This window comes from Elephantulus edwardii, unplaced genomic scaffold (genome assembly GCF_000299155.1).
Source record: "Elephantulus edwardii isolate Elephantulus edwardi_28Jun2011 unplaced genomic scaffold, EleEdw1.0 scaffold00066, whole genome shotgun sequence".
Classification (NCBI taxonomy): domain Eukaryota; kingdom Metazoa; phylum Chordata; class Mammalia; order Macroscelidea; family Macroscelididae; genus Elephantulus; species Elephantulus edwardii.
Window position 1 is genome coordinate 3,684,264 of NW_006399816.1, and position 12,817 is coordinate 3,697,080.

Consider the following 12,817-nt stretch of genomic DNA (forward strand, 5'->3'; position numbering starts at 1 on the left):
TATCATCACATCTGGCTGCTAGCCTAACATTGACTATGGTGAGAGTATTTATACCATAGAACTCAGCATAAGCTACAAGGTCAGACTTTTTTTTTTTTTAAGTAAACCAGTGTAAAATAAAAATTTTATCTAAAAAAAAGAATAAGTCTGGTTAAACTAGAGGAAGAAACTAGACCATCTCCTTGCTGGTCAATTTGAATAGAACATAATGCCAAAACATAAAAATCCAGGTGATCCAGAAAGATATCTAGAAATAACTTCCCTGCTGAGGAAAAACATAAAAAAAACAACACACCACTACAAAAACACGTACTTTGCCCAAAGGAAGAGCTAGAAAACTGTCCTACTGTATGAATTGGAACTATATTTGTTTTGCTTTTTGTTTTTTCGGTTTTTTAAAAATAATTTTAATGAACATTTACAGAGAATTTGGATTTCCATTCATTCATTGCTGCACTTCTCTCCCCGCCCAGCCCTCTCCCCCTGCCCCCCAGTTCTCTCCTCTCTTTCAAAAGTAAAAGAAAGACTCCCTGCCTGATACACAATCCCCCCGCACTCCTCCCACCACCCCAAGTACATTCCACTATGCAACCTTAATTGTGAACCCTTGTGATAACCATAATACCCTATCATACATCACTTTTAAATTATTCAGTCCCTCATCTGTTTCACTGCAGTATACACAATTTATCCAGTTTTTCTCAGTCTTACCCCCACCCTGATATCAGTTCCATTTTACAGCAATGGCACCATGCAATATTTGCCCTTTTGCTACTGAGATATTTCACTCAGCATAATGTCCTCCAGGCTCACCCATTTTGAATAATATTGAATGAGTTCCTTGTTTTTCAATGCAGCATAGTTTTCCATTGTGTGAATATACCACAGCTAAGGTCAGACTTTTTTTTATTTTTTAATCAGAACATGACTTAAGTTAAAAAGACATAATATAATGTTGTTGTTAGGTGCCATCAAGTCAGTACAATAAAGAACCCTAAAGAGAATGGTGGTGTGACCACATTTATGAGTTCTCCTTCCTAAAACACTAAGATGATAGTAAAGGGGGGGAAATCATAAACATATAAGAAGTAAGAGAACTTATCAGTACAAAGAAGATAATTCCGTCGGTTTAGGGAGAAAAGAGATGAGACGAGAATGGTAGTTGATATAATGAAATGAAATATAATGGAAAGAAAAATGTATATCTTATAAAAGGGACAGTGAGAGAAATGGGCTGATTCTCCCCTCAAAGCATCTGGAAGAGTCTGGAAGGAAGGGCGTAAGATGTGAAGCTAAAAGGGAAGAAGGCGATGTTGGACTCCCCAAGCTCCTTCCCAAATCCTGGAGATTTGGAAAGACAGGATCCAGGAGACAACACTGCTCCACCCTCTACATGTCCGTTGTGCTCCTCTGGAGAAACTGACACAGAGGATTCCACATGCTCCCTGGGTTAGTCAGGGGCTTGGGGAGGTGGAGGGCTGTGCACAGGGATTGAGTGCCTCTCCCCTGTCCTCATTCCCCTGCCCAGCTGTCAGCACAGAAGGAGTCACAGGTATGTCCCCAGGCAAGAACTCTCTGAAAACAAATGACGTGATCCCAAAGACAAAAATCTGTAGACTTTGACATTTGGAGGTTGCCCAGTGTCAGTTTTATTACCTGGTCACACTACTGTTAGTGAATACTTTGTGTACATGTTTGTTTTCATAAAAATAACACTAATTGAAAACACTAAACAAAAACATCAGGAGGAAGGAGGTGCTGTGCAGATAGTTCTATTGGCTAAGTGATGGATGCCTGAGAGGGGGGCTCTGGGAAAGCCTCGGGAAAGGGCTGGTCATGTGACCCGCGAGCAGCAGGAGCTGGGGACTGAGTTTACGGAATATGAGAAGGAGGGGCAGATGAGTGACATTCACCAGGACAGTGGGGCCAGATGGTGCGCCCACGTTGTAACCCAAGGAGTTTGGATTTTCTTCTAAGTGAGGCAGGAAACTTTTGAAGCTTAGGGATAAGAAGTGACACAGTCTGCTTTAGATTTGAGAAGATTCTCTCTGCTGGAGAATGGATGATTGATGCCACTGTGTCTCCGAGAGAGCTAGCAATGAGATGGGGAGGAGTTAGTTATAGATGGTAACTATGATCTCTGAAGGAGCAGGCGATGTCTTGGAGCGCATCTTGGAAGTGAAACAGGACTTGATGGCAGACTGGATGTTGGAGTGAAGGAAACTAAGGAGGCAGGGGAGGCGATTACGGTTTGTGCCCTGGCTGAAAATACAGAGAAGAAATACAGGGGGTGCAAGGTTTGGGGAACAGGTTGCATTTGTGATTCCTACGTTGCTGCCAAGTAGCCAGGCAGCGATGTGAGATTGACATTCCAGGGAGGGTTGAGGATTCCAGGTAGGGAGTCATTAGCCAGTTGGTAACCTTCTTGTGGAGAATCCAGGTTTTGGACCTCTCACGTGCCTCAAGTCTGAGGTTTGGCCTGGAGGTTGTGCAGAAGGACTGCACTGTAAGCAGTGAACACTAGGTGGCGGTAAAAGCTCTCCTTCCAGGGCTTGGCCTCCAGTCTTCGACACAAATCTTGTTTTTGCTCAGAGCAGGAATATAGTCATCTCAGCCACAGACCCAAAAGAAATCTGGAAGCCTCTCTAAGAAGTTTTACCTAAAATAACAACAAAACCCAAGCCAGTATTTGTTCAGCTCTTCCCAGTGCCCTTGAGAAATATTCAAAGAGCTGCGTGGGGTGAAAATGGCAACCTTAGGATAAAGAAACAGGTTCAGGTAGGAGAAGGGACCTACTTGGCCACATGGCCAGTAAACCATAAGACTGAGAATAACATCTAACCCTGTCTGAGGCGACTCCTTCCTCCACCCCCTCCTCCAGAACACTTTATGGAAGAGGGAAGTGGGTGGTGCTGGAAAGAAATGAGCCAGTGGGCCGGCCAGCCAGCACAGGGGGCCAGCGTGGGTCCTTAGGACTAGTTACACTGACCCTAGATGCCTGGGACTCATGCCTTCTGTTAATCATCACAATAAAACACCTGAATTCAGCCTTTCCTTGACAAGCACCTCTAGGGACTCACACATGAGGGGAAATCCTAGAGCTGGGGTTCAAACCTAAATTTCTGACTCCCATCCAGGGCTCCTCCCACAAACCACAGTTGTGCTCACAGTGGGGCCAGACTACAAGATGATCTAAGACACAGGAACCTATTTCTTTACTTGGCAAGAGCGCCGTAAACTAAAGATGTTCCTACAATTAGTGGTGTAAGGAGGTTTCTAAGGAAAACCCCATCCAACTTAAAAGAGTGCCCAAGCTAGTGTCTTCCCAATTCAACCTGCCCAAGAATAAGGCCCAGAGCGCCCCAGACATCCGGCTGCAAGCCCATGCCCACCAACACCTGTACTCCCGAGAGTTGCTCGCACGTGGCACCCTGCCCATACACCCACCCCTGCCCTTCTCCCTGCAGTTTGAGATCCGGCAGCTGCGCGCCCACCTGGCGCAGCAGGACCTGGACCTGGCAGCCGAGCGGGAGGCGGCGCTGCAGGCCCCGCACGTGCTCAGCCAGCCACGCAGCCGCTACAAGGTGGTGGAGGCGGGCGCGTGGGACGAAGAGACCGTGGCCGAGAGCTTCGTGGAGGAGCTGCGGCCAGACCAAGGTGAGCCACCCGCCTCCGCGCCATCGCCCTTCCACAGAACCGCACTGGCCCGGTACCCCAACGAGGCCACTGGTGGGGATCCTTTGGCACCTGGGACCTCAGCGCACAGAGGGGGCCTGGGACTCATCGTTGTGGAGACTCTTCAGCCAGATTCAGGGAGGGGGCACCTTCAAGTGGGAGCCCTGAGGGGAGAAAACATTTAGGACTAGGAATAATCTGCGTGCCCTATACATGCTTGGCATGCGTGGGCCTGTGCCCACAACAGATGGGGTTGGGGAGTGGAGTACAACTTGATAAATTTATGGATTGTCACCAAGGAGAGATGTCCAAACCGTTCTTACAAATGGCAGAGCCAGGCTTCTCGCCCAGGGCTTTTCCTGGATGAGCGCCTAGTGCATCAGGGCCCACTTAACAAGTCCCAGTCATCCCATGATGGATGGGAGCAGACCAGCGCACTGCAGGTGATAGTACCCCAGCTGTGTGACCTTGGACAGAAGCACTAACCTTTCTGGGCCTCGGTTTTGTCAGCTGTTAAGTGGGAGCAATGCTGACCCCTCCTCACAGCTTTGTTCTTGGGCTCAGAGACGTGATCCCAGGGGCCTGGAGAACTGAGAATGTTCTGCACTGTCAGGCAGTATTGTTCTGTGAACTAGTGTGACTACTCTCACATGGTGACACAACCAGATTCATGTCGAATGTGGAGCTTCCTGGGTGGATTTGAGGAGGCAGCGTCTTGACAGGCCCGGGCTGAACATCAGCTTTAGTTCCAGGACTCCCAAACCGGATGGAGGGATTAGAGCCCAGAGGGGGCCCAGGAGCCCTGGCTCGCTGCTAGTGTGTATACCCTTGTGTGGGAACTAACCTATAGCTGACCCTTCAGGGGTTTTCTGTTTTCTCTGTGGGAGAAGATGGCCCATCTTTCTCCAGTGGAGCAGCTGCAGATTTGAACTATCTTTGCCTTGGTAGTGCAGTTCCTTACCACTAAGCCACCTGAGCTTCCTAGCCCTTAACGTGCTCATGTCTACATCTTCCCTGCCTTGACTTTTGTAACTGAAAATGCATTTAACACTAGCAGGATGGTGAAGGGGTTTCTTCACTTTACCAAGTAATCCTTTCAAATACAGGTGTGCCTCAGAGATAATTGTCAGTGTGGGTTCAGACCACCACGAGAAAGTGAGCGACAAATCCATGCTTGGTTACTCAGTGCAGAGACAACTTATTTGCAGTAGAGTGCAGGAATTCTGATGGCCTGGTCCGTAGGAGTTGCACTGTAAGGCTAAGGGTTGTGCCAGTCTGAATCAAATCCCCTAGCAGTTCTGAGGGAGAGAGAGGCAACCTTCTCCTGTGTGATTTACGTCCCAAGAAAACTTGCTAGAAATTCAGCTATGTGTTGGTTCTGACTCCACAGCAATGAGGATTTGATCTATTTACATGTACAATAGACTGTATGGAAAAGTTTAAAATACTGCAAAGACGTTCCAAAATGTGACACAAATGCATGAAGCCACTATCACTATTAAGAAAATAGCACTGATAACATTTGTTTGAGGCAGGATTGCCACAAACTTTCCTATTTAAAAATGGAAATTTCTGTGAAATGCAATAAAGAAAAGGGCAAGAAGTCTGCCGTAATGACTTCCCCTAATAATCCAGACTTTATTAATTCATCTTTACAAGGAGAATGTGATGTCAGGATTCGAGGGAGATTCATCAAAAACCTGTATTGTGCAGATGACACAACCTCGCTTGCTGAAAGTGAGGACTTGAGGCACTTGCTGCAGAACAAAGACTGCAGCCTTCAATATGGATTACATCTCAACATCAAGAAAACAGAGGTCCTCACCACTGAGCCAATAGACAGTATCATGGTAGATGGAGAAAGATTAAAATTGTCAATGAATCCATCACATTTGGATCCACAGCTAACACCCTTGGTACCAGCAATCCAAGGAGCAGCAGACATACAGCCTTGGGAAAATCTGCTGTCAGAGACCTCTCCCAGGTCCTGAAGAGCAGTGATGTCAGTTTAAAGACTTAAGGTGTGCCTGATTCAAACCATGGCCTTTTCACTTACCAGCTATGCATCTGAGAGCTGGACAGTGAATAAGGATGACAGAGGAAGAATGAATGCCTTTGGGAATGTTGGTAGAAGAGGCCATTCCTTGGAAAGGGACATCATGCTTGGAAAGGTGGTGGGTCGGTGAAAGAGAGGAAGACCCTCAGTGAGATGGATTAATACAGTATCTGTGGCAGTGGGCTCCAGTGTGTTGTCATGATAAGGATAATACAGGATAGGACAGGGTTCAGATCTGTTGTTCATAGAATCACTGAGTCACACTTGACTATGGCACCTAACAACAACAGTAATTCAGAGCACTGAGTAGGGAGTCTGGTGGCCTTGTGGTATGGAGTTGTGCTGCCAACTCAAAGGCATACAGTTCTAAATCCACCAGCTGATCAGAGGGAGAAAGATGGACAATCTCCTGTGCAATTTACACACTCTGAAAACTTACTAGAGAGTCAGCTATAACAAGTAAAGAAATCTTGGTGGTACAATTGTTAATGACTTGACCACAAACTGAAAGGTTGGTGGTTCAAACCCACCTAGGGACTCCATGGACTGTGGAGAAGCTCTGCTGTGTCACAGGGAATCAATAGGAGTAGAAATGAACTTGGTGGCAGCTAATTTGATCCCAGCTCAACAGTCCTTAACAACAGTGATTCAGAATCTCGTCCCAGGTTATGTGAAAGGACCGTAGATTCATCATGCTTCTTCATGTGAGACCCTTTCTAACTAATCTTCATTTCAGAGGATAAAGCTCAGTCTCCAAGATGTTCAGAGAATCACACAAGGGTCACAGCTGGAACAGTAGCTCTGGGCTTGGAACCCAGACGATGAGACCCCAAAACCCCAGCCTGGGTGAAGGCCCACTTTACCTTGACATGCTATCAGGGCAATGAGCACAGTGTCAGGCAAGCTGGGCAGGTTTGGGGCCAAGAGGCTGTGGCTTTGCCACACCCCAGCCTGTATTGGCTTTTATAAAACGGGCTCATAACTCCCGTCTGCCTGCCTCACCGGAAGTATAAGCAACAGTGAATGTGAGAAGGTGACCGTAAGGCCCTGTAGGGAGTGAGGGAGCTGTAAGGATGAATTTAAGGGGGGTGTGTAAGGGTTGTTATTGTAGATGATCTTTTGAATGACCTTCAGATCTTAAAGTCATAGAATTTGAGGGTTGGGAGGGCCTTCTGAGTCCAGCTCTTTGGCAGAACGCATGGAACCCTTCTCTCAACCTCACTCTTTTCAAGACAGTCCTTCTGGGTGCTAGTACCTTCCTGCCTGGCCCATGCCACCTCTAAATGGCTCTCCCTGTTAGAAAATTCTCCCTCACCCCAGCTGAGATCTGCCCCCTAGCACCCACCTCCACGTGTGGCCACTATGCTCCGGTTTGGCTGTGCCTCTCAGATGATGAGAGCCCAGCCCCTCATGTTCTCTTCCCCAGGACTCCCACCTGCATTCCTGCAGCCAGTCCTCGGCGGGTGAAGAGGGTGGCATCAGGCTGTGCTGTTCCCAAGCTCAACTCTGTTCTGGTGCATCTCAGACTGACATAAAAAAACCAAACACAGTTTTGAGGACTTCCAAGATCAGGACAGAGCACCCACTGAGGGTCTCCACAGTGGTCTTGTTCCAAACCTGAGACTCCTTGTCTCCCCTCTGATGCAGCCGGAAAGCTCCTGAACTTCGTGGTAGCTGACTGGACAGAACTCTCAGCCGACCCAGGGCCCCATGTCACCACATGGTGCTGAGGAGGCCTCTGTCCCTGAAGCCTTTCCTTTGGTGGGTGGGTTTATTTTGGGCTCTGACGGCCTAGTCCGTGGGGAGTTTCACAGCTAACCAAAAGGCCGTGCCTCTGAAAGTTAAAATCTGCCAGCAGTCCTGCTGAAGATAATTGGAGTCTCAGGAACCCAGTCAAAAGTCAGCTATGATTTGGTCCCAACATAATGACAATCAGTTCTCTTTTGGTTTTCCTATCTGAACTCCACATTGCTCGAGGCCTCTTCCGTGGCTGCAGCTCACCTGCGCCCCGGACAGGCCCCTTCTCTTTCCTTTCTTCTCTTCTGCAGCTTGAGAAACCTGCACTCAGGTGAGCACCTCCTGGACAGCCACACTTCCCTGCTGTGCCTTTCTCTGTCTCCATCATCAAGTCATTGCTCTTAAGATGACAGCATGGCCACTGTTGTCCCTCAGTGACCAACAGACCCTGGACCTTGATGCCATGTTTAGGTCCACAGGGAACCCCAGTTTGAGCCTTGAGGATCAGAAGTTAAACATGCCTTTACAATAATCACACATGTCTCGTGCACGGTACCTTGAGACCTTCCTGTCTGTCCTGTTCTGTGGTGCTTCCTTCTGCGACCCACCCCCCTCCCCCCAGTGGGGCAGCTTCCAGGAGGAGGTGGCGGCCAGAGCAGAAGGGAGAAAGCTGGGTTCACCTCGATGGACTTGATCCACTCCAACTGTCACCAGCCAGGGTGCCATGGGGTCTCACAAACCACCCCCTCCTCCTGGGAGTTAGAGATTGTCTAGCTAACAAACATCCCAGCAAATTGCAGATGTCCCTCCTACTTAGCCTTGGAATCCCACCCTATTTTCTCTATCTCCCCTCACAAGCACCTCCTCCTAGCTCCTCAGATGCAAACCTGCCGTGCTCCTGGCCCAGCTCACACAGCTGTCCACGCAGACTGCTTTCCACTTGCTAGGTCACAGCCAATCCCCAGCCCACCAGTGGCCAGCCCCAGGATGCAGAGAGCCAAAGCCTGGGGCCCTAGTGAGAGGCCCATGTCCTTGTATTCACAGCTTCAAAAGCCCAGGGCGACAAGCATCTCCTAGCTGCCCTGTCTGACCAGCAGTATGTCCAGGGAGGGATCCCTGTCACATTAGGAATTATGGACGGACACGCAGGGGTATTCCAAGCCACTGTGGAGTTAGAGAATGGCAGTGGGCGTTGTTTGCTCTGACCTTGAGGGTAGTGGGGCCCCGAGGTCTGCCCGGTGCACAGCCACCAGGGGATTAACCTGCAGACAGGAGCAATGAGTCATGGCAGCTTGGGGACGAGCGATGGCCTCTCCTCGTGCCGGGGGAGGCGTCTGAGGCGGGCCGGGTGCCTGTGGCTCCCGCAGTCTCAACAGTTGCCAATGGGTCACAGTCAGACTAACGCCGACCAGCTTCTGTTTAGACTTGCCCAGCACAAATCATTTTTAAAACCCGGGCTGCAGAGTTCCAGGCTCCGGGGCCTGCCAAGTTCACAGTGCCCCTGTGTAGTCATTAATGCATCCCTCCCAAATTTATTAGTCTTGAAGTTTGCCCGTAACGTATGAATTACAGCCCCCAGTGGGGGTTTTCACTGTACATCACCGTGCACCGTGACATCCCCTATGCTCCACCAGGGTCCGGAGAAGCCACCACCAAGGTCCCTGCTCTGGAGATCTGGGGGTGCAGTGACAGTGGGGTGGGACTGAGTGGACCCCCTGTTCAATGTGAAGAGGACAGGCCTGGGTGGTCATGGAAGCCAGCTGGAATTTTTACCACTGGTTTGCTGGGAGCCACTGGGGACCTCAAATGGCCCCAGAGCCATAGGACTAGGCCTAGGGAAGAGGTAATATTTGAGGCAAGTCAGAGGCGTGAGCAGTGCTAAAGTCAAAACTCATTGCCATGGTGTTGGAACCGATTCATAGCTGACTCTCCAAGAGGGTCTCTGAGGCTGTCACTCACATAGGAGGAGATTACCCATTTTTCTCTCAAGGAACTGTCATCGTTGTTACGTGCCATCAAGTGGGAATCAAGTCATATCTGACCTTCCATTGGATTTCAGAGGCTATGCACCACGTGGGAGTGGGTTGCCCATCTTCCTTCTGAAAGAATCTGGTAGATTCAAACCTTTGAGCTGAAAGCACAACTCCTTCCCCACTGGGCCTACTGGTGGAGTCAAACCAGAGCCCCCAGGGCAGTGCTCAAGGAGGTATATGTGTTTAGAAGTCAGGTCTGCATTTGAACAAGGTGCTTGACCTCTGTGGCCCAAGCCTGGTTCCTGGACAGACAGACAGCTGTACGGTCTCTAGGCCAAGCTCTCCCATCCCTCCGTCACCCTCCAAAAATTCTTCACCACTTTTTAACAAGGAGCTCTGTGTTTTCCTTTTGCACAGGGCTTCTCAAATTGTATCACATCTTCAAGTCCCATTTTTCCAAATAAGAATAGCAAGCAGAGCATATTTCTAACTGAGAAGAGGGGCTGCAGTCACACACACAGCTCTCATGCCTGGTACGCAGTTGTTGTTGTTGTTAAGTGTCATTGAGTTAAGTACAACTCATCGCAACCCTATGAACATCTGATCTGAACCCTCTGATTCTGTACCATCCTAATCATCCCTGACACATGAGCCCATTGCCACAAACACTCTTAATCCATCCCACTCTTCCTCTCCTTCGCTGACGCTCCACCTTTCCAAGCTTGATGTCCCTTGCAAAGAAATAGCCTCTCCAAACAACCTGCCTGAAGTATGGGAGACAAATCTTCACCGTCCTTGCCTCGAAGAAGCACTCGGGTTGCATTTTCTCCAAGACATAGCTTTTGTCTTGTTCATGTCTTTTATTTTGTTCTTTTTTCAGTCCATGGGATATTCTGTGCTCTTCTCCAGAACCACACATCAAATGCATTGAGTCTTCCTTCTCCTGCCACCCTTATTCATAGTCCAGCCCTTAGATGCATAGCAGGTGTTTGGAAAGACTGTGGCTTGAATCAGGCGCACCTTGGTCTTGAAACTGATATAACTGCTCTTTAGTCCTGTCCTGTCTTAGGGAGTTAAACTTTTCACCCAAAGGCCAAGCTTTCCTGGCAGTTTGAATCCACCAGTGGCTCTGCAGAAGAAAGACAGGCAATCTCTTCCCCTGTGATTACAGCCTCTGAAAACCCACTGGAAGGTCAGCTATGAGTCGGTTCTAACTCAACAGCAATGAGTTTGAGTTCTGAGTCCTCCCTTAGTGAGGGAGGCTGAAGTGATGAGTAAGCTAGGAGTTGGAAATGGGAGTACTAAGCATTGACATAGGACCTCTACACCCACCCCATACACACCAGCTCAGTCCCAGAGCCTGGATCTTCTGCTGCCTCCAGGAGGCCTATCTGGGTGACTCACTGTCCTCCCTACCTCTGCCTTGTGGGCAAGTCAGGGCTCTACCCAAGTCAACTCACATAATGAGCGTTACCACTGCCACACTCAGCAGGCTTGAGAGGGGATTAGTAACGGTGTGTTTGCAAAGTGCCTACACCCCAGAACAAAGGTACCAGGTGGCAGGCAATAGGTGCTTCAGATCCCAGACTTTAGCTGTGACTGCTGTGGACCAGGGAGTCAGGAGAGATGAGGGTGGTGCCTACATTCGCTGAAGACCTGCCCTCCGCCTGACCCAGGCTAGATTTGACGCTTGTGTGTTATTGACTCCCTACAGCTCATCTGCCGGGTAGTTAGTTCTTGGTTATCCCCCTTTTTAAGATGTTGAAGCTGAGACTCTGAGGAGCTGAGACCACACAGTTCATGCCCTGGAGAGCTGGACTTGGTACCCAGGTCTGTTTTGTTCTGGACTACACTGTGTTTGTACCAACTCTTTTCTCCTGCTCCACACTGCCCCACAACAGTCTCCTTAGCTCAGTCACACTGTGGATTCAGTCCTGTATGAACAAGAGCTGTGAGGTCAGATCAAAACAAACCTTAAGGGTAGAGGTTTATTCTTAGATGGAAGATGGCTGCCTGCTGAGGCCGACGGTGTGGCCTGTTCCAGCCACAAAGTGTCTGTTGGCTGCCTCCCTGTCTGCCTCCCTTCCCAGATGCCCAGCAGTCACAGGTCCACCAGGGTTGGGGAGGAGGCGGCCATGCAAAGAACATCAAGGTGTGACCCCTGGGCTCCACAAGGGTGGTGAGGGACCCGATCACGGCTGTCTGTCCACCACCACATTTACTGCCACTGAGTGCTTGGGGAGACATAGTGGATACAGTCTGACCAGTGTCCTTAAGTCTTCCAAGTCCCTGAGTTCATAGTGGGCCTGTGTCCCACTTCTGGGAGAAGAGGCCTCATGAGTCTGTAGGAAGCAGAGGAGGGAATGGCGAGCTTGACTTCAGACTATGTCAGAGGTCGACTTGAGACCATGTGGACACCGGTTTGGAGCAGAGGGAGTGGGGGCAGGAGCACAGACTTAGCTGACCCACGTCAGTCACCAGGGCACCTGGACTCAGTGTTGGTCATGTCTTTGGAGTGAGCAGGCTTGTCCATCAAGTCCATTGGCATGCCAGTGTCGAAAGGCGATAAGGCTGGATGACAAGGCCGTAGCAGAGAGTGTCACAGACTTGGCCAGAGTTGGGCTGACGGTAAGGGGGGAGAGAACCCCACGAGGCAGTCACCAGGTCCCAGGCTGGGCGAGCAGGGGGAGCCCGTTGCCTCGCAGCCAGCATGGGATGGGAGGTAGAAACTAAGTTCTATTTTGGACACGTTGAGTCAGAGGTGGCTGGAGGTCATCCAGGAGTTGTCTGAGACAGCTGGCCAGACCAGTCAGAAGCTCAGGAAGAGAGGTCTGGCCTCAAGGTCACCTGAACTTGGTTATTTTTATCAGCCACTTGAAGATGCAAGTATCCTGTCAAATAGGTGGTGCGCTGGGAGGAGGGAGAGCGATCCAGTGCGTTCACAGACTGAGTCGAGATTCAGATGCTTTCAGTGGCTGGGCCTCTGGCCTGAAACCAGCAAGTGGTAGTGTATGCAGGATCATGAACAGAAAGTTCTCCACGGGAGACACATGAACACAGGGTGTTGACAGCCTGGCATGGCCCAAGCAGCTGGAGAAGAGGCCTGGGCATCTGTGCTGACCACATGCCCAACCTGAATCAGTAGAGCAGGGCAGTTGTTAAACACTCCACCAAGATGTCAAAGCTGCATTATTAGCAGAGGGATCACAGCTGCATGCTGAGAAGGTCCCATCTACTATAATTTACTAAATTATCCTGGCCTTCATGATGTTGAGCAAGACTCCTAGCTCACCCCCCAGCAGGTTTTCAGAAGCTGTAAATCAGTGGAGATTAACCATCTTTCCACTATGGAGGGGCTGCAGGATTTGAACATCCT

General features: G+C 49.6%; 1 protein-coding gene across 1 annotated transcript in view; it reads left to right on the forward strand.

Moving 5' to 3' along the window:
• LOC102844077 (chromosome unknown open reading frame, human C15orf27) overlaps positions 1 to 12,817 on the forward strand; it is a 98,514-nt gene that overhangs the window by 78,398 nt on the left and 7,299 nt on the right. The window contains exon 8 of the mRNA XM_006888272.1: positions 3,468 to 3,657. Within this exon, the coding sequence (XP_006888334.1) occupies positions 3,468 to 3,657 (190 nt within the window). The remainder of the gene's footprint in view (positions 1 to 3,467; positions 3,658 to 12,817) is intronic.